At 33.1% G+C, this 24,346-nt stretch overlaps 3 protein-coding genes across 6 annotated transcripts; 2 read left to right on the forward strand and 1 right to left on the reverse strand.

Moving 5' to 3' along the window:
* The first annotated feature begins 9,444 nt into the window (after positions 1 to 9,444).
* Positions 9,445 to 14,953, forward strand: LOC18596155 (uncharacterized). Its single transcript, XM_007024455.3, has 10 exons — positions 9,445 to 10,139; positions 10,556 to 10,650; positions 10,942 to 11,009; positions 11,099 to 11,142; positions 11,395 to 11,472; positions 11,568 to 11,721; positions 13,418 to 13,570; positions 13,725 to 13,829; positions 14,229 to 14,294; positions 14,460 to 14,953. Exons 1-10 carry the CDS (start codon positions 9,835 to 9,837, stop codon positions 14,556 to 14,558), a joined length of 1,167 nt encoding a protein of 388 aa, XP_007024517.2. The 5' UTR covers positions 9,445 to 9,834; the 3' UTR covers positions 14,559 to 14,953.
* Positions 14,954 to 16,904: 1,951 nt separating this feature from the next.
* LOC18596156 (Ribosomal protein L34) lies at positions 16,905 to 19,618 on the forward strand. 4 transcript variants are annotated; one of them, XR_016027069.1, is made up of 5 exons: positions 16,905 to 17,229; positions 17,629 to 17,722; positions 18,060 to 18,146; positions 18,829 to 18,979; positions 19,156 to 19,618. XR_016027069.1 is itself a non-coding variant. In XM_088807418.1 (4 exons), the coding sequence occupies exons 1-3, from the start codon at positions 16,965 to 16,967 to the stop codon at positions 18,130 to 18,132; spliced, it is 432 nt and encodes a 143-aa protein (XP_088663544.1). In that variant the 5' UTR covers positions 16,905 to 16,964; the 3' UTR covers positions 18,133 to 18,146; positions 19,156 to 19,618. The 4 variants fall into 4 exon arrangements, 3 of the variants coding, with proteins under 3 accessions (XP_088663544.1, XP_088663543.1, XP_017978052.1); XM_088807418.1 differs by lacking the exon at positions 18,829 to 18,979; XM_088807417.1 differs by lacking the exon at positions 19,156 to 19,618 and having other exon boundaries at positions 18,829 to 19,137.
* A 1,052-nt stretch (positions 19,619 to 20,670) lies between these two features.
* MYB26 (myb domain protein 26) lies at positions 20,671 to 22,602 on the reverse strand. The gene is made up of 3 exons (XM_018122708.2): positions 22,222 to 22,602; positions 21,900 to 22,029; positions 20,671 to 21,694 (listed from the first exon to the last, which is right to left on the reverse strand). The coding sequence occupies exons 1-3, from the start codon at positions 22,352 to 22,354 to the stop codon at positions 20,884 to 20,886; spliced, it is 1,074 nt and encodes a 357-aa protein (XP_017978197.1). The 5' UTR covers positions 22,355 to 22,602; the 3' UTR covers positions 20,671 to 20,883.
* Positions 22,603 to 24,346: the final 1,744 nt, after the last annotated feature.

The raw sequence follows: 24,346 nt of genomic DNA on the forward strand, positions 1-24,346 counted from the left end.
TTTGAAGCTTGTACAGACATAGAACATCAAAAGGATAATAATCAATTATAAAAGACATGAAAGATACAACAAAAATTAAAAAGAAAGAAAATCCCGGTTTAATATGCAAAATAACCATAATAATATTGAAAAGCATAATTATCGTCTATAGACAGAGCAAACATTAAAGATGAAAAATATATAAGGCACAATCCATAAAAATGCACGAACAATAAGGACAAAGAAAATCCAAAAAAGAAAAAACAACAAACAAATAAAATCCATTTTAATGTAGAAAATAAAGAAATTTCATTTCATTATAACCCTATGAATCCTTTGGGCTAAACCAATTTCCTCAAGCACAAATAGAGAAGCAAAAAAAGAAATAAAACCTATAACTAATAACAAAACAAGGTCAGAAACAAAGTAAATACAAGAAATTTGGAACAACTCAAAAGAGACAAACAGTTCTAGACCCTAAAAGGTGAAATTGAAGCGATAAACACAGGAACACATAAAAGCACAAATAGTAAAAGGAAAAGAATGCAAATAGAAAGAAGAAGAAAACCAAGGAGTGAAAATGTCACAATAAACATCTAAAACCCCCTAAATAACCTCGCAAGGACAATTAAAGACCCATTATTGACATTGAAAAGACGATCGAAAAAGCAAAATAAGACACTGAATTCAGGCAAGCTATGTCTACCGGTTGTACAAACCAGAGCCGTTGTGTCCAAATCCCCATAAACTCAAAACTCTCACATCACTGTGGAAAGACAGAAAAAACACAGGACAAGAAGGAAGAAATGAGGCGGGTAAGAAAAAACCCTAAGGCAAGTACAAAATGATGTGGCCATGCAGCCTACCTAAGTTGATTGCATGTCAAAAGCATACCAAACCCCACAAAACCTTCTTCAAATGTCCATTAAAATGATCCGGGCATGTAGCTTGCACTAAACACCTGAAAACACTTTTATGCAGCTTGCCTAAGTTCCTTCTAAGTTAAAAGCCACCTCAAAACACTACTTAAATGGCTAATTGTCCAACTCAAAACCACATTTAAAATCATCTTCAAAAGTCACGTGTCTAACCTAACGGGTGCCACTTGTTGACTTTTGGGAAGCCTTCGCTGCTTCCTTTAATATAGAGGTATAGATATCTTCTTTTAATACATTGAAAATCATCACATTAACTATCAATCATTGCATTTAATACAAAAATATTATTATAAATAGTATATTAAATCCTTAGCAAATCTCTTTAGTATTGCATTAATTAATGAATCAATCACATTGAGCATCCTATTTAAACCAATCACATTGGTTTGGTACTACATTAATTAACAAACTGTGAAAGAAAGTTGTAAGGGCGAGCCACCTTCTTAGTTCATAGTTTTTAGATGAAACCAACGGTCAGGAAAGTGTTAAAGTTTAAATGAGTAATTCAAAGATACAATAGCTGTTACGTGAGGTGAAAGAGGAAGTTTCTTAACTGCACCTAAATCATATCTACCAAAAGAACATACCAAGAAAGGGAATAAAACTCACCACTACATTTTTTGGCAACTTCATTGTTTCTTCCAATTGCACATTAAGACAATCTGAAGAACCAATTTCAACTGAAGCCCGAGCATGCTATAAAATTGAAGCACAAGATTAGAAAATGGAAATAAACTAAATTGAAGGCAAGGTGTATAATTAGTAGGAGTAAGCAAATGGGTGGATTCGGTGGTTTGGTCCACCATACCTAAGGACCAAATGGATCAATTATTTTTAAAAAACTGACCAAATATAATAAAAGACCAAACCGAACCAAACATAGAATTAGTTTAGTTGGTTAAGTTTTGAACCAATGGACCAAAACTTTATCACCTTTTTTTTTTACAAATTATAATATCAAAACTTATAAACTTCATCCATAATTATATATATATATATGAAATTAATAATATAACTTATATGTTATAATATTTTATATCAAAGTTTGTATAAATAATAACTAATTATAAACAATATGTTATGAAATCTAAGGTGAGAGCTAATAAACTTATAAAACGTAATCATATAAATAAAGTTTATTATAAGCTATAGTAATGCTTATGTATAAATTAAATATATGTATATATATAATATATTACATTATTATATATATAATTAATGATACAAATTTTATGTTAAAATGTTTTATATAATTATATAAATAAAGTCTATTATAAGTTATAGTAATGCTTATGTATAAATTAAATATGTGTATATATAATATATGACTTTATTATATATATATATATAATTAATAACATAATTTATATGTTATAATGTTTTATATCAAAGTTTGTATAAATAATAACGAACTATAAACAATATGTTATAAAATCTAAGGTGATAACTATAAAGTTATTAAATATAATCATATAAATAAAGTTTATTATAAATCATAATAATGCTTATGTATATGTATATATAATTTATTTATACAATTATATATATATATATATTCATACCATTTTATGTTACGAAACATTACTAAGGTGTAATAATTATAACATATTAATATGTAAGATATTTACTATCATATATTATAATATTAACATATAACTTATATCATTTAAAATATATAACTTGTAATTTCATATTAATACAGATTTATAAATAAAAATATATATATAACTAATATTAAATTACTATGATTATGATTTGCATACGTACATACAATACCCTAATATATTTTAAATATATTATTAATTAAGTTTACTATCAATTCTTCTTAATATATAAAAAATATTATATATATGACTATATATAAATATATAAAAAATTAGTTTGGTTTTTTGGGTGGATTGATCCAAAAATTTTAAAATCGAGAACTGACCAAAAAATCAATTGGACCAATTGATCTAATGGATTAATTAGACCGAACCATTTTACTCAAATCACATCTAGTTTGGGTGGGTAATTGGTTTGGATTGGTTTTGCTCACCCCTAATAATTAGTCGTCAATTCTAAGCTTTATATCTTGATTATACCTTACGGATAGAGTTTTTGCATATTGTTCTTTCAAGATAAGATCATTTAAAGCAACTTTTATGCTACATGATTAATCAAGTCATTAACAAGATACAACACACTTTGTTTGGTCTAAACCTTTGCCAATTGCACCTTGAAAACACAAATTTATAAGCTTCACTTAACTCAAATGATAATAGGCACCATATCTGTAATATAACTGAAACATGACATCAATGCAAATTTCTCCAAAGTTTGTGGAGATCAATAATTAATTGATTAGATGTCATACATATAAAAAACTCTATTCACGCCCTAAACATTCATATAAATAAACCCATGCAACATTTTGAATTTGATGTTCACATCAAATCATATGAAATCAAAAGTTTCTAATCCCCTACATAACCAGTAACTAAAATTCTTAACATAAAGCATAGTAGCAGGATTGCAGAACCAAAAAACTCAATGTAAAATCATCCTTTCTCCCATGGAAATTTCAAACTACTTTGCCAAGCCAAAATGAAAAAAAAAAATGTAGACATTGGATTTAACATGTGGGTTTTTATTAACAGAAGAGTGAAGACAATCTAAGCTTAGAAAATTAGAGAAAAAAATCTGAAAAGTCTTGAAAAACATGGATAATGTGGAGCACTGAGCACTATTTTTTTGAGAAGAACAAAAAGGAAAAGTCTATCCAATGAGAAAATATAACATATTCATCATTGTCCAATCATTGAAACAATGTGAAAAATCACACACACACAGATATTTAAATTCTTTATTTTTTGCAATCATATTTTCCACAACCAAGTTGGTCACCTCTAGTATTTACTAAATGTTACTACACTCTGACGTTGGGGTGTCGTGAAGACACCAAATTGGCAAGGTTAAAAAACCCTATTTAGTGAACATTAATCTTGACTAGGTTTGAAACCCCACTAAAGTGAAAAATAGTCAAACTCTCACTTTGGTTGGTCAAACTAAAGATACTAGAATTTCTTACTCTTTTAAAAAGAGTCTAGAGAAAATATGCACTATTTATTCAAGAAAACATTCTTAATTTATTCTCAACTTAATTGTATAATAATTAAGCATAAGGGTGCTATTTATAGTGTAATAGCCTCAAATTTTAATAAAACTCTACTTTTAGTTATCAAATACAATTAGAGTAGTTAACAAGAGATTTAAATAAAATAGGTATGCTATTCCTAAATAGAATATAACTAGCCTAAAGTCCTAGTGCAAGTAAGTTAAATAAAAGGAGAATTTTATTAGATAATAATAATCTAATAATATACTTTTGCATCATTCTCCCTAGATTGGAGAAAAAAGAATCGTTTTCAAACTCCATGTCTTCTCTGTGTTCTAATTTCCCGATGCATCTTCTTATCCCATATTTTGATCTTGTTGCGACTTTCTCTTTCTCATTGTCGTTTAAGATTTTCTCACCATATAGGGGCATACTTCTTCAATTTAATTGCAACAAGTTTTACACGATTTTCATCAAGAACATCTTTGAGCTCAAAAACTCTTTTCACTATGTAAAGCCAGTCAAGGAAGTCATTAAGGTGAAGTTTTTCTTCAAACTCAACAATGTTGACCTTAATTCCCAAATCTCTAATAGTAGTAACTCTTAGGTGATGTGTAGATACTTCTTCATCAGAGGAAGATTCTTGATGGAAAAGGGCTGGTATTATCCTTTTCATCATTAGAGCTATTATTGTTGATTTGAGTAGCAGCACGTTTTATGAGTTGCTCTTATAATTTTTGAATTTGAAGACGTAATTTCCCAATCTTAATCTCGTGATCATTTATTGACAAGCATTTTAGCGTTTTGGCAGCATGTTGGCTCAAATGAGGAACGACAATTTATGACAGTGATGATATGGTGATAACATGGTGATGGCGATGTGGTGACGCAGAAAAAAAGATGATGATGTAACTATAAAAACAATAAAAAAGATAAAATTACCCGAACAAGGGGAGTCGAAACCCAATAGCGACAAGAACCCGAATTACATAATGAACAATGATCCTCCCACTCTAATACTAAACTGACACTAAAGCATCATGAATACACCAATATTAGAGAGAATAGAAAATGTCACTTAGGTGAATATCAATCTTGGTAAGGTTAGAAACCCCACTAAGGTGAAAAATAGTCAAACTCCCATATTGGTTAGCAAACTAAATATACTAAAACCTCTTACTCTTTTGAAAAGAGTCCAGAGAAAATAAGCACTATTTATTCAAGAAAATATTCTTTAGCTAACAAAATGAGCCAAGACATCAAAATCATTAAAGAATTGTTTATGACATAGAGATTGAGGAACTATGTCTCCAAGTTCAAGAATTGCAAGAACAACTCGCAAGAAGAAATACTGGTCAAATCAACAACAGTAACTCCAATGATGAGAGGATAATACCAACCCTTTTTATCAAGAATCGTCTTTTGATGAAGAAGTATTTATACGTCGCCTAAGAACTGTTGTCTTTTGATGAAGAAGTACCTATAAGTTGCCTAAGAACTGCTGCTAATAGAGATTTAGGAATCAATGTAGATATCCCTGAGTTTGAATGAAGGTTTCACCTTGATAACTTTTTGACTGGCTCTACACATTGAAAAGAGTTTTTGAACTCAAAGATATTCTCGATGAAAAACGTGTAAAGTTTATTGCAATTAAATTGAATAAGTATGCCTCTATTTGGTGAAAAAATCTCAAACTTCAACGAGAAAGGGAAGATCGCAACAAAATCAGAACATGAGATAAAATATATCGAGAACTCAAACGTAAAGGCGTCGTAAAGACACTAATATTGGCGCGATTAGAAAACCCCACCAAGGTGAACATTAAAAATCTCATTAAGGTGAAAATTAGTCAAAGGCAAACCAAAGATATTAGAAACTCTTGTTCTTTTAGAAAGAGTTTAAAGAAAATAAGCACAATTTATGTAAGAAAATATGCTTTATTTATTCCCAACTTGATTGTATAGTAACTAAGGCTAATTATGCTATTTATAGTGTGACAGCTCAAATTCTAATAAAATTCTACTTTAGTTGTTTAATACAATTATAGTAGTTAATAACATTTTTAAATAAAATAAGTGTTTTATACTTAAATAAAACATAATTACTAACCTAAAATTCTAGTGCACGTAAATTAAATAAAAAGAAAAATTTATTTTTTTAGTATTTCTTATGCGAGATTTATATAATAATAATTAATAATATATTCCTCCATCACACTCCCTCCTTCGTTTTAACCTTTGGAGGTCCATAGAATCAAACGACGACTCATGTTCCATTAAGATCCAAGGGACAGTTGCCGAGCGCCCTAATGCTAGTGCCGCTGCTCTCCTGGCATATACTCCTGCTTTCTCAAAAGCTCTTCGATCCAGGCAAGAACATGACAGTGAGACCCTGTTCAATTTCCAGTTGTATTATGCACGTGCACTATTCTTCTCTATCTCTTCAATTGGAGCATCTTCACGACATTCAGCCTCCATTATAAAAATAGACATATAATACTTTATCACTTTCCTCAATATGTACATTACTAAGTAAGGCTAGTATTTTCTAAAACGCCTTCGTACAAGACATTAACCTGATCAAACAGAAATTGTCTAAACTTGGTATATAGTTCATTTTTTCTTTGCAGGGTTGTCTAGGATCCAATCATCCTTTTGGGGCCACTGCTGTTACAATCTTTTAAGGCCATACGTATCACCCTTGAAAATTTGTTTAGAAGTAGAAATTACTGCAGAAATTTCATTAATTTGATAATGTAATTTACCTTTTAAGCTAATCATTAATTTCATGGTTAAAGCATAACTTTTCCCCAAAAAAAACCAAAGTATTCAGTGTTTAAGTTTCCTACGCCATTGCAGTTAATGAAGTTACTTGTAAAAGTGGATCTTATAAGAGGGCCAAGTAATATATTCGATACTTAAACAACTCTGATTTGTGGAGTCTTGGATAACGTAATTGAGTACCACTGAGTTGTCAAATTACTTACACATTATTGAAAAAAAGAAAAGTGTAGAGATTGAAGTAGATCCAAGGTTGCGACTGTTGCTGATGTCCTCTTAATTATTTAAGCCAGATGGAGTTAGCAGTCGCCAAACGAGAGACTTTTTGACTTGATATTTTTCAAAGAAAAGAAAATGGGGGGAACATGCTACCTATCATTAAAAGTTAACCCAACTATATATAAAAAATTGTAGTTAAAGCAGCTGCTTTCACGTAAAAAGCTGATCAGTAGTCCCCTTCTCTCCGTTGATGATGCTTCGTCTGATCCCTTCTTTCTTGTCAGGTGTCCCACGCCCCCATTCCGTGTCTCTCTCCAATATTCTAGCTATCTGCGTATTTCATTATGAGCTCGTGGCTTGTTTCCCAAACGTTGACACTATTAGATGCTCATTAGAAATATAGTGAATATATAATTATTGTTGAATAACTCCAAATTTTGAGACATTAGCCAACAAATTAATTATAAGAGCAGTTCTAATTATATATGACAAACACTAACAGGAAAAAACATGAATTCATGTTGAGAAATCAAATCATATGAAAGAAAACAAAAACAAACAAAACCGTTCCTTTCAAAGTGAATTATGGGGCAAGATTTCAAGATTTGGAGCCACTTTGAATAAACCAACTTCCTACTTACATTAATATAGTATTACTTGTACAAGGGACCAACATATATAATGATGTTAGATGCTGCCCTTTAGAGTATTGGTGCAAGAGGTCAGGAACTGATCACTGGATATGTATGGGTCTGTTTGAAGTTCAATTTTAGCACTTACATATAGACATATGTAACAATTATTAAGAATTGATTTTGAAACGCAACCAACACAGTGATGATTCATTTAATCATACGTGTTGAACTATGCTGCCACTGTTGTGACATTTCTTTGGCTGCCGACAACTGCCGATGATATTGTACGTTTCGGGGGTGATAAGAAAAATGGAGAGAAACTTGTTGGAGATTTCATGAATTAATTACTAGCGGTTACAATGGAGTAATCTATCTTTAAGGTTTTGTTTTTATATATACATTTGATTTTGTAATTCCTTAATTAAAATTGGAACATTGTAACATATATGGTGTTTGAATCTTGAAAATTTCACCTTTTTCATGAATTTCTTGTATTTTAATTTATATACAAGTTCATTTATTCATTATTCATCTGTCATCTTACATATTAGAAAACATAATATAATTTAAATAGTGTTAATTGAATCCTTTTTTCGTCTTAAATTTTTGAGAAATGCAGTTACACAAATTAACACGATTCATGAGAAAACTTGGTTTAGTATTTTATCAAGTTGGCGATACCCAAAATCATTACAAATGGGTGCATAATAATATGAACAAATTAGGGGATAAAAAAAAAAAAAAAAAAAGAGTTCCCAAAATTCCAACCAATGGGAATATATAATTTTGACTCTTGTTTCATGGCTCATCTCTTCTAAACGTGTACCTTTATGAAGGAAACGTGGAGATCGCAACTTCAATTCTATTTTTATCAAAAAAGTGGCTGCCACGACTTCATGGGCTGCCCAAATGTTATTCAAGGTCATGAACGTTGTTAAATTATTTTACATAGATATTATTTATTTTAATTTTTTTTCTTGACAGTATCTTGATTTGTCAAGGTCAATGTAAGTGAAAAAAACTTTTCTGCTCTTGTCCCTAATAAAATCTATTTTATTGTTAGTTGATTTCTTAGATCTTGAAAGAAAATTGACATACTAATGTTAAAAAAGTTTCAAAATTGAAATCTTCTTATAATCAATTATGTGTTAAGTTCAAACATCATAAATATTATTTTATGATAAAAAAGTGTATATATATATATATATAGTTAAGAATTAGAGATCTGAACCCAAATATTAAAATCTAAAGTAATCCTATAAATGTCATAAATTAGACAAATTATGTAAGAATTAGTCATATGAGTGGTGTATGGTACAATAACACAAGTACTAAACGACATATGCTTGCTTTCATTGTGATTTAAATATGAAAATTTAATGATATTAAATGTTTGGGTATGATACGGTCTCTCAAGTACCCCAATAGCATGCCTCTCCTCTCACTTCATGTACCAAATACCCACATCATGAAACGGATCAAGGGGCAGCCTTGGAAATCAATCAAGGTACCCACAAGAAAAAACAGAAAAAAGAAAAAGAAAATATAGTCCATAAAAACAACAGCGTATTCTACTGTATGTATGTATATATATATATTATTAATTAAGTATATAATGTTTTACATTAAAGTTATATAGATATTTTTGGTACAATTTTAATTATTTTAATTATGTTATATATATTATATATATTTTTTGTATGGTGCAGAATTGCTGTTTGCTCTGCAAATTTAAGCTGGAAACATAACATGATTTGGTACCATGTTTTTAAGACCAATCTCGAACTAGTTGTAAAGTAAAAGCAGTGTCAGGCAAAGAGAAAGAAAAAGGAAAAACAGTGGGGAAAAAAAAAAAACCACATCCTCCATTTAGACAACAGTGTTCCATTCCATCTTCCCCCTCCCCTTCTTAATTATTATTCCTCTCGTATCAAAAAGTCCTCTCTCTCTCTCTCTCTCTCTCTGTCTTCAAAAGCTTTTTCACCGTCTTAAAATCCTCTCTCTCTCTCTCTCTCTCTTTCTCGGTCTCCCGGTAGACCCGGTCTATCCAACTCTCTCTCTCTCTTATTTATCTATCCATTCCGATTCCTTTTTGCAGCAAATTTTCCTTTTCTCATTTATTGTTATCTCTCTCTTTTGGCTCTCTTGTTTAGGGTTTTGATTCAATCATTCTTAATGAAATAAATATGACGACTACTTCTGTGAAGAAGAACATGTTACCTCCTGGTTTGGTTAACAATCTGCAAGAAGTTCTCCTTAGCAGAAAAGGAGGAAACAACAACAATGAACAACAAAAGGATGATTCTGCTGCTGATTCTACTGAGCCATCTACTTCTACTTGTAATGAAGACGCTGCTGATGGTAACGACAGCTCCAAGCCTGTCGTTTTGCTTACCAACGGGGAAGGGATTGACTCCCTTGGCCTTGTTTATCTCGTTCAAGCTTTGGTCCGTTTAGGCCTCTACAATGTCCATGTTTGCGCTCCTCAATCGTGGGTCTTTCCTTGAAATTTCTCAAATTTTCTGATTTCTTTTTTGTTTCGTCGTAATTTTTGCATTTGCTCATCTGGGTTCTCCCCAATTTTTATTTTTTGGTTTGCTTCTCATTGTTTATTTACCAGGATATGCGGGTCTCTCTTATTTTTTAATCGTTTAGCAAATTTGGTTATGTTCTTTTTAGTTGGTCTTGATATCAGAATTGGCAAATATGCAAATTTTCTTTCTTCATAATTCTTTTTAACTCTTTTTTTCTTTTGGAAATGTCGCTTATATCGAATTATGATTGTTCTGCTTTTTTTTAATTATATTAATTTGGACATTTAGTCTAAAAATATTTAATTTCTAACATTTTGGCAAGTAAATCTGGTAATTTGTTGTGATTTATTAGCTTCTGAATGGATTGCTTCAGGGACAAATCTGTTTCGGGTCATTCAGTAACTCTCCGAGAAACAATTGCTGTTACTCCAGCCGAAATTGATGGCGCCACAGCTTATGAAGTATCAGGTGTGATTGGATTTTGCATTAATGTTATTCAATTTTTTCGGGCAAGTTATAAGTATTTGTTGAGTTGGGATATGAAACCACACTATTATAGTAAGCCAAGTATAGTGTGTCAGAACTAAGAACCATCATTTTTTTATATGATGGAAATTTGGCTTTTAATTTTTTTTCCTGACTGTTATTTGTTACCTTTTTCAGATGCTCATGTGAATATATGTCTGCAAGCTTGTGTAAATTTGATGTGGATTGAGTTATAATTCATAATTGGCTTCAATCATGATTCTATGCTTTCAGGGACTACTGTGGATTGCGTCTCCTTAGCCTTGTCTGGGGCACTATTCTCATGGTCAAAGCCTCTACTGGTTAGGCATTCATCCTCTAATCAATGAATTAAAAACATAAGTTTGGTTTTAAGCATTTATTGACTACTGTATGTGATGTAAATTTCCAGGTAATTAGTGGAATTAATCGGGGATCAAGCTGTGGTCATCACATGTAAGTCTTTGAACATGCCTGCACAATAATACCAATTGAATTTTGCTTTGATTTTAACAGGTGGGACTAGTGCCCTTTTAATTGATATTTATAAAAGATACTATAAGTTTTCCTTTGAAGCTTTATCTGCTGATGATAAAGCTTTGCATGTCTTCATGCATGTGTTATGGTTTTTAGATCTTGTTAGTTTACCGATAATCTTTTTTGCTCGTGTTTGGATGCCAAGTGTATTTATAATGTGTAATATACCAGGTTTTACTCAGGTGTTGTGGCTGGCGCTAGAGAAGCATTAATTTGTGGTGTACCCTCTTTGTCAATATCACTGAACTGGTGACTTACAATCCTGTTTTATGGGGATTAGGTTCTACTATTTTCTTTTCACTTTCATAATTGAATGTTCTTTTGAATGTTGGATACTATTGCAGGAAGAGGGAAGAAAGCCAAGAAAGTGATTTTAAGGATGCAGTTGCTGTTTGTTTACCTTTAATCAATGCAGCCATCAGAGATATTGAAAAGGGTGTTTTCCCTAAAAGTTGCTTTCTAAGTATAGAAATCCCTACTTCTCCTTCAGCAAACAAGGTTTGGATTCCTTAGTTTAAGGACATTAATAAAATAAGATTGTGATAACTTTTATGTGATGTGTACTGATGTCTATCATGTTTTAAATGAGATATGATAGTGGTTTTGGTCTTTAAATTGTGGATATCAACTGATGATGAATATTTGCATATAATTGCTTCCTTGTCATGCCCTCATGAAATCTTGTTATATACAACTGTTTAAAAGCCAATTGGATTCTGTTAGACAATTCATTGTAGCTGATGGTGACAATAATTTTCTAGGGTGGGTATTGAGTGTTCCTGTTTTTAAACTGTCTGTTGTGCTTCTTATGTTAGGAGAGGCAAAATATATGAGGTCACTATCATCATAAAAACGATCTTTTGTTAGAGCTAATGTGGAAGATCCTTGCTTACGCCTTAGTAGAGCAATCAATCTGCTCATCTATTCGTATTCATTTGTTTGTTTGTAGGCTATAGCATGAATGTGTGGGAACTCTCATATAGTCATATCAGGTTCAAATTATTAGGTAATCTTGGAATTGTTTTCATAAATGTCCCTTTTGGAACTTTTCGAAGCTCTCTATCTCTTCTTTTAATTTTCTTAGATGCAGAGATTTGAGTGAGATATGATTTACTTCCTAAATTGTTATGGATGGGTGAAGTTTCATTGCTTTTAGTCATGTCAAAGAGTTGGATGTGCCTAAAAGCAGCATTTTTAGAGGTTATTATACAAGGTTCATGCCTTGTCTTCTTTAAGAGAATTAAAATCCTTAGAAAGCATCATGATAATATATGATCTGGTAGGAAGTTTCAAGTCATGCTCTTTATTGATGAAATGGAAATTTCCCTGATGCAATGTCCCTCTTAAAAGATCTGCACCCCAAGTGATTTGGCAGAAAAATTTTTGGAAAATTGATTATGTGAAGCTTCAAGTAGAAAACATCCAATTTTGCTACTTTTGAATGGAAGCTTCTTTGAACAGGGGAAAGCTTTAAATCACCCTTGGAAGGAAGCTTCCTTATGGTGGTTGGATGTTCTATATAAAAGTACATTTCGACAATCCAAGTTCCAACCAGCATAGTTACTCAAATATTTGAATCCAAGTTGTGTCCAACTAGACACAAAAGAATGGCTTTTGAAGTTTGATAAAATTTCACACATGTCATTGTGTCTTGTCACACATAATTCGGACTAAAATTTTTGATCTGTTCAGTGTTACTCCTTTAGATAACCTCTGTAGCTGTGCCTTTTTGTTTCTTTTTAATGTTTCACACATAAATTATGCTAATGGAACATGAGTCCCTATTTGACTTCATAAATTGTTCTTGATGGCTGATGCTTCATACACAATTGATCTGCTATGTTGCCTTCAGTTATGATCTTTCTACTGCTAATTTTTTCCTGCTTATTTTTGTTCTTGTGGGATAACTCTATCTGGCAACTGCATCAACTAATTCTTGCCTTTTTTTTTTTTTTGAACATGTTGTTTGTTCTAAGAGCTGATCCATTTAATGACCTTTTACTTTGATGCTATATCTGTTTTATCAGATTATTTTATCAAAACTGTTTAGCTCTATATTCCTTATCTTTCTTCGAGCACAATCTATTGTTTCATTACATCAGCTGCATGCTCCGCCCACTGTTATGTGTAGTTATTTTCGGCACGTAACTTTATCTGGTCTCTTCATATATTTTTGCTTATTCATATGTGACAGGGTTTTAAATTGACCAAGCAAAGTTTTTGGAGATCTGCTCCAAGTTGGCAAGCTGTTTCAGCTAATCGGCATCCTTCTGCTGCACATTTCATGTCTAATCAACAAAGCCTTGGTATCCAACTTGCACAGCTTAGCCGAGATGCATCAGCTGCTGTAAGTTTCTTTTTATTGAACAAGATTGCATCATTCACTCCCCTTCCTCAACCCCCTTATACATGTCTGCATTCTTTATATTAATCTCTTAAATTGTAGGATCAGTATCTTTGTCACTCTTCACTCTTGATAATGTATGCATATGTTTCCACAGGGTGCTGCTCGCCGCTTGACCACACAAAGGAAGAACGTGGAGATAGAATCTGTTGGGGCTGCTAAATCTGATACCAAGAAAGTGAAAAAGTACTTTCGATTGGAGGTATTGAAAATTCCATCTAAGAAATCTAGAAGTTATTAATTGCCATAAATCCCGATTTTTATTGCTCTTGTAGTTGGTGAAACCAAGAACGAGAAATCCTTTTCTTATCATCTTCTTTTCTAAATAAATATTATATTTTAAAATTTTTTCTTATTTCAATAATATATTTGAACATTTCCATAGAATCAGGGTTTGCCTACTTAGGAATCTCTTAAATGGAATATTTAGTTGTCTCATACATGTTGCATGTGCATCTCAAAAGCTTAAAAGCTTCCTTTTTTTTTTGTTTATACTAATTTTTGCTTGCTCTTCATCAATCTTTTTTCTTATCCACGTATACTTTAATCTTGTTACGAGTAATTATAGTTGATTGTTGATATGGGTATATATATTTTGCAGTTTGTTGATAGAGAACAGGAAGATACAGATGAGGATTTGGATTTCAGGGCACTCGATAGCGGATTTGTAAGTTGAAACCCTATTGTTTTTTTCCCTGAAATTGGTTTTGAATGATTGATTTTCGTTTTCGTGAGGGTCATGAAATTGACCTATGTAATATTAAATGGTTCCTTTTATGTCACCATAAAACAGCAGTTGATTTGGTTCTTTCATTTTTGCTTGAAATGATAGGTTGCAGTAACTCCCCTATCACTTTCTCCACAAATGGAATCAGACATTCAAACGGCTGCATCAGATTGGATCTCCAGTGCGCTTCATGGGGAGCAATAGAACCTTGGGTACCAACATAAAATCTTAATCAGTCATTTGTATAAAGCCACAGGAGCGATATACATTTAGTCATCAATTGAGATCTGCTTTGTTATGATATTTCTTTTTTCCCTCCTCTTTGTTATGTATTTCCCTTTCCATTTTTTATAAAGGGTTCTAAACACCATCAGGTTTGGGGTTGTCTTGGTTTCCTCTAGGTCTTGATACAAGGAAATAGCCTTGGTCTGAATGATATGACCATGTGCTTTCCCCAAATTATTGTTGTTGTTTCTTTTTTCCTGACCACTTTTTTCATTTTTTGTTCTTTGGATTTGTATGTAATTTCTTCTTTGATTTCTTAGATGGTGTTCATGATTATTAATCAATTTTTTCAATTTACTTTTGTGGTTGACTAATCATTGAGCAATACTATCATAAGCCATCACATTTACTGTATTTATTGAATTATTTGGGATGATTTCAAGTGTATTGAATTAACCTTTTAACTATTGGCCATTAAGCAAAACCTCTCTCAACCTCAATGGTTAAGCTTCCCCAATTACTTATGTGATTGTTAAGATATATTTAAAGATTTAAATTAATCATTACTAGTAACGAGTGTAAGTTTTAATAGTCACGTGATTTAAGGTCGAATTGTTGTTGGGTTAATGGTGTTTGGATATAGATCATTACAATTGATATTCGAACATGTTCTATCGTGGTGTGGACTTTTAATTTTCGTTGGTGAGGCATGGATCATACGGGTGGTGTTTGTTATTTTGTTAGGAATGTGATTATTGAAAATGTGATTACTGGATATGTGATTGTTGAAAAAATAATTTTGTAACGTTTGCAATAACATGAGAAAGTAATATCATAAAGAATGTGATTGGTAGGGGATTATATCGTAGTGTTTGGTTTGAAAGGATTTTATTGGAAATATAGTATAAATTTACAAAATTATCTTTACATATATCAATATACAATTAAGTACTTTTCTTCTTTTTAATATAAATTTTGAAGTTTACATTTCTTTTATAAAAATTGATTGAAGTAAAAAAATATAAAATTATTTTTTAAAATGGTGAATCAAAATATAAGAAAAAAAATGAAAACATCAAATAAAAGAAAAAAAAAGCAACGAATAGGGGTATTGAAAACGGAACATTGCAGTGTTTTTTCTTTTTATTGATTTACTTTGTTTTGCCCTCGGCAAAGTAAAAATAACTCAAGCTATTGCACTGCAAAGTAAAAGATCATATCCTCTTTCCAAACACACCATAAAGTGCTTTGGGCAAGAAAGAGAAGAACATAGATAGTGTTGACATTTATAAAGCTTTTTAGCCGTTTTTTTCCCCAGAAGGAGCTGCTTATTTTGACGGTGGATCTTGATATTGTTAGTAAAACCACTATTTTGTATGAAGATTGTTTTTGAAAAAAGAATAAAAGAGAGGGTTAGATTATGGTGAGGACTGTTTGGGAGAAAAAAAATTATAACTTAACTTTCCCTTCGGTGAGAGAAGAAAATGATGTTCCCTTTGCTCACTGCAATCACTTTGTAATGGGAAGACTTTCTCGTATTTTTTTTACTAACCAAACACTATAAGCACATTACAATAAATTAAAATGCAGAAAATCTTCTCTACTTACATCATACCACACGCTCTCATAGAGTGAGTTTTGATTGTGATTGCTTTGATGCGAACATCGAGGATCCATGGGGTATTGATTATAATTGTCTTGACAAAAATATCAATGATTTGAGTTTGTGAGATTATTATGCTTATAGCACCTCATATTATACATGAATGTGATTGTTAAGACTTGAATCTTAAATTAGAACATCAAGGATCAAGGGGCTTTTATTATGATTGTCTTGATAAATGTATAAATGATTTGAATCGATAGGATCGCTATATTCATCGATTGTAAATGTGATTGGTAAGATTTAAATTAATGAAATTATTTGAAAAAAAAATTCTAGGTAAATGGTGCTCGGACCCCAAACATATTACAAACCATTGTTAATTTGTATTTAATTTCAAGTTATAAGTATGATTATAAAAAAGTTCTACTACTTACAACTTCAAATTTCATTTTTCTAATTTTTGTACTCTTATCTCTAACTTTCTCTATCTATTCAATTTTTTTTTTTCAAAATTTTCCCTTTTTGAACATCAATTTAAAGTGTAAAAAGGTGCTTATGATTTATTAACCTTCTTTTATGCTAACATATTAATTTCAAAATTAAGTACATAATGAAATTCTATGGAAAAGGCCCAGTAAACTACTTGGGCCTTGTTAGACAACATTAGTTGGGCCCTACACCCATTAACAAACTTGTCTTCCTCTTTTGCAATTCGTCACTCATTTCTATCCCACTCTCTAGGGTTTAGCAAAAGCCAGTTCTTCAACAGAAGAAAAATAATGGCGACTAAAGCCCTTGTTAGAACCGGAGCGTCGCTGATGAACCGGCTGATAGCGAATCCGCTTCTCAAGCAGAAGCCGATTTCCAACCACCGAATTGCGAATCAAGGCTTCCAAATCACTCCTCAGCTCTTCCCGTCTCTCTTGAAGCCACAACCCTCTCTCCATTTTCCTCAAAACGATGCCGACTCCCTCTCTAAAGTCTCCTCTTTAGGGTTTCTCTATCCGACTGGCCTCCCTTCTTTCCGCTTCTTCCTGCCGGACGGTACTCTCTCTCTCTCTCTCTTTGATTGCTTTGAAACTAAGTGGCATTGTAGTAATTCTACCGCTTTTAATCTTGGTATTTAGTAGTAGTTCTTAAGAAATTTTGATTTTTTTTTTTATGTTTAACTTCCTTTTAATCATCAGCAACTAGAATGAATGCCGCTGCTCCCCCCAAAATAAATTCATTATTTTAGTCGATAATAATATTTGTTTTCCAGTGTCAACAGTTTATGATTGCACTAATTCCGATGTTCATCAGATTCTAGATTTTGCCTGCAACCCGTTATTGCATGTTTTAAATGGTACATCGGCTGTCTAGTCGATAATTTGTTAACTGGTTTGATTGCTCCCTTTTATGAGTTCTGTTTACAGTTACTGTGTTTCTTACGTATTATTGCAGTGGATTCAGCCAGCGAGCCAATGCTCTTATTCCCCAAAAGAACATATCAGCCTAGTCATATCAAGCGCAAAAGGACTCATGGATATTTTGCTCGGTATAGCTCTCTTTCTTCTCTTATAATGTGAATCATTAACTTTTGGTAGTTCCTCTGACTCGAAATCGGCGTTGTAGTTGGTGAATTTGTTTGAAATATAGTTTCATTTGAAAAATCAGGATGGCTGGTTCAGTGGCTTTGGTTAAGACTAGAATTATTTTTGATTAGGCTAATTACCACCCACATCTTAGTGGGGCTTTCCTTAGAGCAGTTCCCTCTTCCTGGCTACATGACGAAAGGACTTTTTTGGGGGGCCTTTCAAATGAATTTTCCTTTTCAAACTCATTGAAGTCTGTAGATCTGCGAAATCAAATACTATTTTCTTTTTCATGGACAGCAAGGCAACAAAGGGTGGCCGACGAGTCATTGCTCGAAGAATAGCAAAGGGTCGTTCGAGAATTACTGCTTAACATCTCTTTTACTGGTAATGTTTTGATCAGAATCAAATTTCAATGCTCCCTGAAATGTGGTACAACTAAGCAATTTCAAAACACTTTTGCTCAACTCTGTTGGCTCTGCCTGTCCTGGTGACACCTTGGAGGAGTATTGTTCTTTCTTCAGATAGATGTTTTTTTTAGTGATATCTGATATGTTGACTATTAGATTGTCTTTCAATACATTAGTGTTTGCAAGAATTAACTGACTAAGAAAGTTATGAAAATGGTTGTAGTTCATTATCAGGAAGTGTAGTTGCATTTGATTTGATCTCTGTTTGTCTGCTTAGAACAATTGAAATTTTGAGTCTGATTTAGAGATCAAAGATTGTGTTAGGAAGGACAAATTGCGTTTGTTGATTCCAAAAGGATGTGTACCAACTCTTTTCTTCCTAATACATACAGTGCAACTGCTTGTTAGTCTTTGGATGAAGTTTTATGATGAGCGTGGAACAATATTCTACCATTGTAAACTCTTAATAATCTAATTTGGCATATTATTACGGTTCTCTGAATAAAGTAAGTATCTATTGCTTTTCAAAAAAAAAATGTAAGTATATATTATGTTTCTGTGTAGATTTTTTTCCTGTATGTATTCGTTCTCATGGTCTAGTGCAAGGTTCAGTATCAGCATGCATGGTGTCTAAAGCTGACAATATTCAAATTTCATAGATAAACGACGAAATGCCCAGGATTTCTTGCCAAATCTTAGTAGCCATCTGGATCATAGATTTCTTGCGGTACAGTGGGAAGTGGTACTAAATACTGAGTTCAATTACGGCCAGATATGAGATATCAGCTAGATAAGGCTGTACTCCATTTGGTAAATCTTTTCCCAAGTTTGCAAGTTAAGTGTACAAAGCTGGTGGCCTTATGGCCTCTTGCGTCAAACAGTTCTCCGGTCCATATGGATGGAACTCTTGAGTTATTTCCTCAATAAATTAAGCAGGAACTAGCATACTTTTATAGTGTTAATTACCAAGATACTTTCTTCCTCAGTTGTCCAACCCGAAGCAAAGCATGCCCCAATGGCTGAAAGTGATTGCCCTTGAAGGCGGCCTCCAGGCGGTAGTACTAGTGGGGAAACGAAGTCCCCTTACAGATTACATTGCAGTCATCTGGTTCCATCACGAGAGGCAAGCAAAGCAAATGCTGCTTAATTTTTTTTTCTCCTTTATTTGCTTGAGGTTGTGGTCTTCGAGCATAGAAAGCAGACATGGATCATGATCTAATATTAGTGGTTTACTGTTAAGGGTCATTAGCATTAGGGTGTAGTGAAAGGGCATATCTTCTGGGCCCCAACCAGCCCGATTTCCGGATAACTAACCACTGGTCAAGTGTCAAACATTGATGACATGCCGAATCAGTCGGGAAGTTGGCCCGTGCTTGTTTTGTCCTCATTGTTTTACGTTGTTCAGCCTGCAGCCATTTACTTTATAAAATTGAAAGTCCCTTCCATTCACCCAACTTGTTCATCATGACATTTTCTCGTATTATGCTTAGTTTATCAGAATTTTGGCTTTAAACAACAGCCCCCTGGCTACGATGGGCCCAAAAAGAAAAAAAAAATTTATCTTCAAAGTTTTATCCAATTAATTAGGAGGAAGAAAATGCAGGCGCATACACTAATTAATTAGCAGCTGGGCCTGTGCCTCTCAATCTCAACTCAAATTCTATTGGAACATCGCCTGTCTACATATGTAATGTAGACATTATATATCTTCCATACTATTTAATTTAAGAATAATTATTTTTTACTCAACGCATTGTAGAAAAAGATTAAATGCTGAAAATTATACCAACTACCAACTTTACGAAGGGGTCTCCAGGGAACATAAAATATAGTAGTATGTTAGTAATATAATATATAGTATCTATATTTTGTTGGAACCAAGATGTTATTCTTAAGGGATATTGAGAACTTTAATGTTATCCCTGGACGACGATTACGACGTTGATTAATCTGGGATAGAAAAAGGTGAATAAAAAGTCTGCTTTATTTATTTTAAAAGAATATTTATATCAGAGTCATGCAGTACGGTACTTAAAGTAGGATATAATTCTAGGTAGTAATATTTTTGTCTGATTCATGTAACTTGTTCGTCTTCCAACTTAATCCTTCATGCTGTCCCATCCCAATCCCAAATTAAAGTGCATATATGAAAATTAAAATAGCTTCGGAAACTTCCGACGGAAATTATGGAAATCTCTCATAAGACCCTATATCATTACCAGCTACTAAATATGTTGGTCTGCACATTAATCTTTAGTGCCGTCACCTTGCTACAACTTTCTATTAATCATACATAAAATGTATGAATATGAATTTTCCATTGTTTTATATGTCCCCACCTACAAAATGAGAGAGAAAGAGAAAGCTATATAATAGAGGAAATGATATAGAAATATAGAGTAGAACTTCACTAGAGAAAACTATATATATAAGCTGGTATACAAATATATATATATATATTTTCGACGAGTAATTAACATGTGAAATTAATTAAGAACCTACATTTATTTATGGAACATCATCAGACAGCATTATATATAATTCTGAACATTTGAAACTAGTAACATTTAGGTTTTAATTTTCTCTCATAAGACCTGAACTTAATATGTTCTGCATATATGTTAAAAGAAAATAATTGCTTTGTATGGAATGAGCCCGTAGACAATACCTCGCTAAATCCAACCCAACATAATGTAAGATGTGATCCGCCATGCCTAGGGGTCCCAGCTGCTTGAAGCAAGATTAGGGTTTGTAACATATTGTCCGCTGGATAATGCTGATAAGGATGACGATGATGAAGATGATGGCAGCTGCGACGTGATGATGGTATCCATGTACTCCATCTGGCTTGTTGGCACGTGCATGTCATGTGGGTAGGTTGAACCAGCTGACGGAAAACATGACGATGAAAGTCTGGAAACTGGATCGATATTTTCTAGTGAAACAGATGCTTGTGGCAAGCTGCAGATGTTTCCTTCAAGGATTTCACAGAGTTTGGGCACGGTTGGGGCCATTAACGGTTGGTCATAAGGAGTTACTGCAGTGGTTGGATTGATAAGCTTATCACTAACAAAATTTTGGACTACTTCATTGCTGAAAATTTGAACGTCTTCTTGGTTTTGATGATCAAGATGTTGAGGGACAAAGGGCGGCAATGGCCATGTTGGGTCAAAGGAAGAAGATGTATTTGAAGGGGGCGGGAGCATTGGAGTTGGAAAATGATGATGAACCAAATCGATATTGTAATTGTTCGAATTTGGCTTGAAATCTCCATGACCAAAACTTTGTAGTACTGGTGCTGCCGGGAAAAGGTAGAGGTGGTCTTGTTGAGTACTTAAGATCAAATTAGGGTTTGCGTTTAGAGAGATAAAACCGTCCTCTGGAGGAGTAGAATTATGAACATCAGCGAAAGATGCTAAAGGTGGAACATCATGAGAGATAAGCTTCTTCTTGATACTTGAATTCCAAAAGTTCTTCACCTCATTATCTGTTCTCCCCGGTAGATGCTTTGCTATCTGTGCCCATCTATTTGAGAGAAAGTGAAAAAAGAAAAATGAAAGATCTAAGTACGAATGTGTAAATACTGATACATATAATGATCATAAAAAAAAAAGAGACATTGATGATTACTATGATGATGGTAATTAACCAATTTCCATAGTACTAGTAACAATGATGATGGAAAATAGTCAAAATTATAATTTTAGCATGTCTATAATAGTTGAACTACCTGTTGCCTAGAATACTATGGAGTTCAATGATGAGAGCTGCTTCTTGTGGAGAGAAACTCCCACGTTTTAAGTCTGGTCTGAGGTAATTTATCCATCTTAATCTGCAGCTCTTTCCACATCTCTGCAGGCCTGCACCATAAAACAAGCCAAAAAGGATTAACAAGCTGAAAAAGATAATAAACAGGCATCAAATGTAGTTGGTAGTTGCAGTTAGTCTGCGAAAAAAAGGTTAGAGAAACTAGAGCAACGGAGATGATGGTAAAAAACAACCAAAAAATTATGGTTATGAGTCAAGAAACCATCGAGAGAGAGAGGAAGAACCTGCAAGTTTAGGGACTGAGCTCCAACAACCATGGCCATAGGTTGTAATGTAGTTAATGAGTTTCTCATCTTCCTCTGGTGACCATAGCCCTCTCTTCACCTTCTGCTTGTTGCAACAGGAATGGTGCCCCATCTCTCTCTCTCTCTCTCTCAATATTGCAGCCAATGGCAGGCCAGAATCAGTGCTGAAAATTGTTTATTCAAAAGGTCAAAAAGAAAAGCAGATCAGAAAAGGGCGAGAGAGAGAGAGAGAGAGAGAGTAGTGTTTCTATATGATCAAAGACCTAAGCCCCAGGAGTTGGTTTACAAGAAAATGTGAAAAACATTGAACTGGGGGTGATATGAGAAACTGATCAGAGTACACTGAGGCTGTGAATTTAATGTAGGGAGCTGTACCATGGTGGCCCAGTTAGGGTTTGCGGGCAAAAGGCTAAAATCTGCAGTCTTAACCTGTAAGGGCTGTATGGCTTATAATGGGATCCTTTCTCTGTTCTTTCAGAGATGGGGCTGCCTTGTCCACATGGCACACATGCAGGCTTGTGGGTCCCCTGTTTTGACAGGTCCCACTTTGGACTTATCGACTTCATGTACGATCAAACTTGAAACTGGCTGAAAAATTTTCTGATCTCTGACCTGCCAATTCCATTGTTGCAATGGTTCAAAAATTTAACCTTCACCGGAAGGATTGATAATTACAACAACATCAAATAATAATGAGGTCAGCTGATCTGACGGTTGTGATGGTATGAAAGTTTTGATGTGATAGTGTGGGTCTTGATTGGATCATTGCAACAGTAAACAGTCCCTGTTTGCAGACTGAAAACCTTCGCAAAATATGTTCTTTGTTTTACAAATTGACAGCAAGGTTTATACAACTGTCCCACCACAGATGCTTTGTTATTCTCTGCTAAAAGTAGATTTTTAACTGTTGAAAATGGAGTATCATCATCATATTCTTGTTATTATCATCATACTTTTATTTGTTCTAAAGCAAGATTAATTAATTGCTGTTGAATTCTTATGGAACTTGCATGTAATCAAGTGCAAAAAGGCCCCTTTTAAAGTCATGCAATGTGAGGAAAAAAAAAACAAGTAAATCTAAATATACAAATATTTTCCACCTCATTTTTCTCTTTTAGATATGAAAGGGGAGTTCAGAAACTTAAAGATTCGAAGATGTGGATATCAGCCATTCTTACATTTTAATTAGTAAAATAAATTCTTGAAATTTAAGTTCTAAATCACTAAGAGTTGAAATGTTTTAACAATATCAAAGAGTTCTTTCCATCATTTATTCTTGGTGTTTAATTTTCTGTTTCCATGTTGTTTATTAGAGTCAATATGCTCTGCAATTTTTGCATCATGCTTTAAATTATATGAATCAGAACTAGACAATTAGTATTAATTATGAATTAACAATTGAAACAACACTTTGAAAGCCAAATCATTGATTGGCATCTAAGCAATGGAAGACAGCCAAACTAGCTCAAGTAATTATTCCTCTTTGGGGACCACATTACACTAGCAATTGCTGAATTTCTTTACTTTGATGGAAGCAATGGATTGCTTAATTAACATCTAGGGCTCATTGTTGACAAAAAATTTCAATGCAAATCCGTTTGTTTTTGTTTTTGTTTTTTTTTTCCCAACTTTTCTTGGATTGGACTCGATTGGATGGCTATATCTTCGGACAAGAGTGGCCACCCCTACCATGAAAAATGCAAACACATAGTAAAGCAGAAATCAATTTACTTTTGAGCTAGATTATTAATTTTCATTAGTGGGGTCATAAGGAATTTGATATATATAAAAATCCAAAATGTGTAAAAAAATTTTATTTGGCTGATTGAATGAGATATTTCAGGCACATATAGAGATGGACAGAGAAATGACTAGCAATGATCATCAATGAAAGAGTCAAAAGAATTTTTAAGCAAGGGTTTGGTTATGATTGAACTAGGGTCGCTAGCACAAATGCTTGCTCTTTCCATATTTAGCAGCCAGGTTTCTTTGTGGTAACATGAAAGAAGGGGAGGACAAGTCTGGCATGGAATGAATGCTGGCCTTTATCTTTATAGATCGGACGATATTGGGAATACTTATTAATGAGTATCGAAACAAAGGC

This window comes from Theobroma cacao, chromosome 6, assembly GCF_053813885.1.
Source record: "Theobroma cacao isolate CCN51 chromosome 6, ASM5381388v1, whole genome shotgun sequence".
NCBI lineage: Eukaryota > Viridiplantae > Streptophyta > Magnoliopsida > Malvales > Malvaceae > Theobroma > Theobroma cacao.

Excerpts from the sequence above, each read along its gene's own strand:
- LOC18596155 (XM_007024455.3), top strand. The coding sequence starts at position 9,835 with ATGACGACTACTTCTGTGAAGAAGAACATGTTACCTCCTGGTTTGGTT. Across the intron at positions 11,143-11,394 it reads TCAAGCTGTGGTCATCACAT|GTTTTACTCAGGTGTTGTGG; the intron begins GTAAGTCTTTGA and ends GTAATATACCAG. Across the intron at positions 13,571-13,724 it reads GCCGAGATGCATCAGCTGCT|GGTGCTGCTCGCCGCTTGAC; the intron begins GTAAGTTTCTTT and ends ATGTTTCCACAG.
- MYB26 (XM_018122708.2), bottom strand. The coding sequence starts at position 22,354 with ATGGGGCACCATTCCTGTTGCAACAAGCAGAAGGTGAAGAGAGGGCTA. Across the intron at positions 22,030-22,221 it reads CTCAGTCCCTAAACTTGCAG|GCCTGCAGAGATGTGGAAAG; the intron begins GTTCTTCCTCTC and ends TTTATGGTGCAG. Across the intron at positions 21,695-21,899 it reads CATAGTATTCTAGGCAACAG|ATGGGCACAGATAGCAAAGC; the intron begins GTAGTTCAACTA and ends TCTCTCAAATAG.
- LOC18596156 (XM_088807418.1), top strand. The coding sequence starts at position 16,965 with ATGGCGACTAAAGCCCTTGTTAGAACCGGAGCGTCGCTGATGAACCGG. Across the intron at positions 17,230-17,628 it reads CCGCTTCTTCCTGCCGGACG|TGGATTCAGCCAGCGAGCCA; the intron begins GTACTCTCTCTC and ends GTATTATTGCAG. Across the intron at positions 17,723-18,059 it reads ACTCATGGATATTTTGCTCG|CAAGGCAACAAAGGGTGGCC; the intron begins GTATAGCTCTCT and ends TTTCATGGACAG.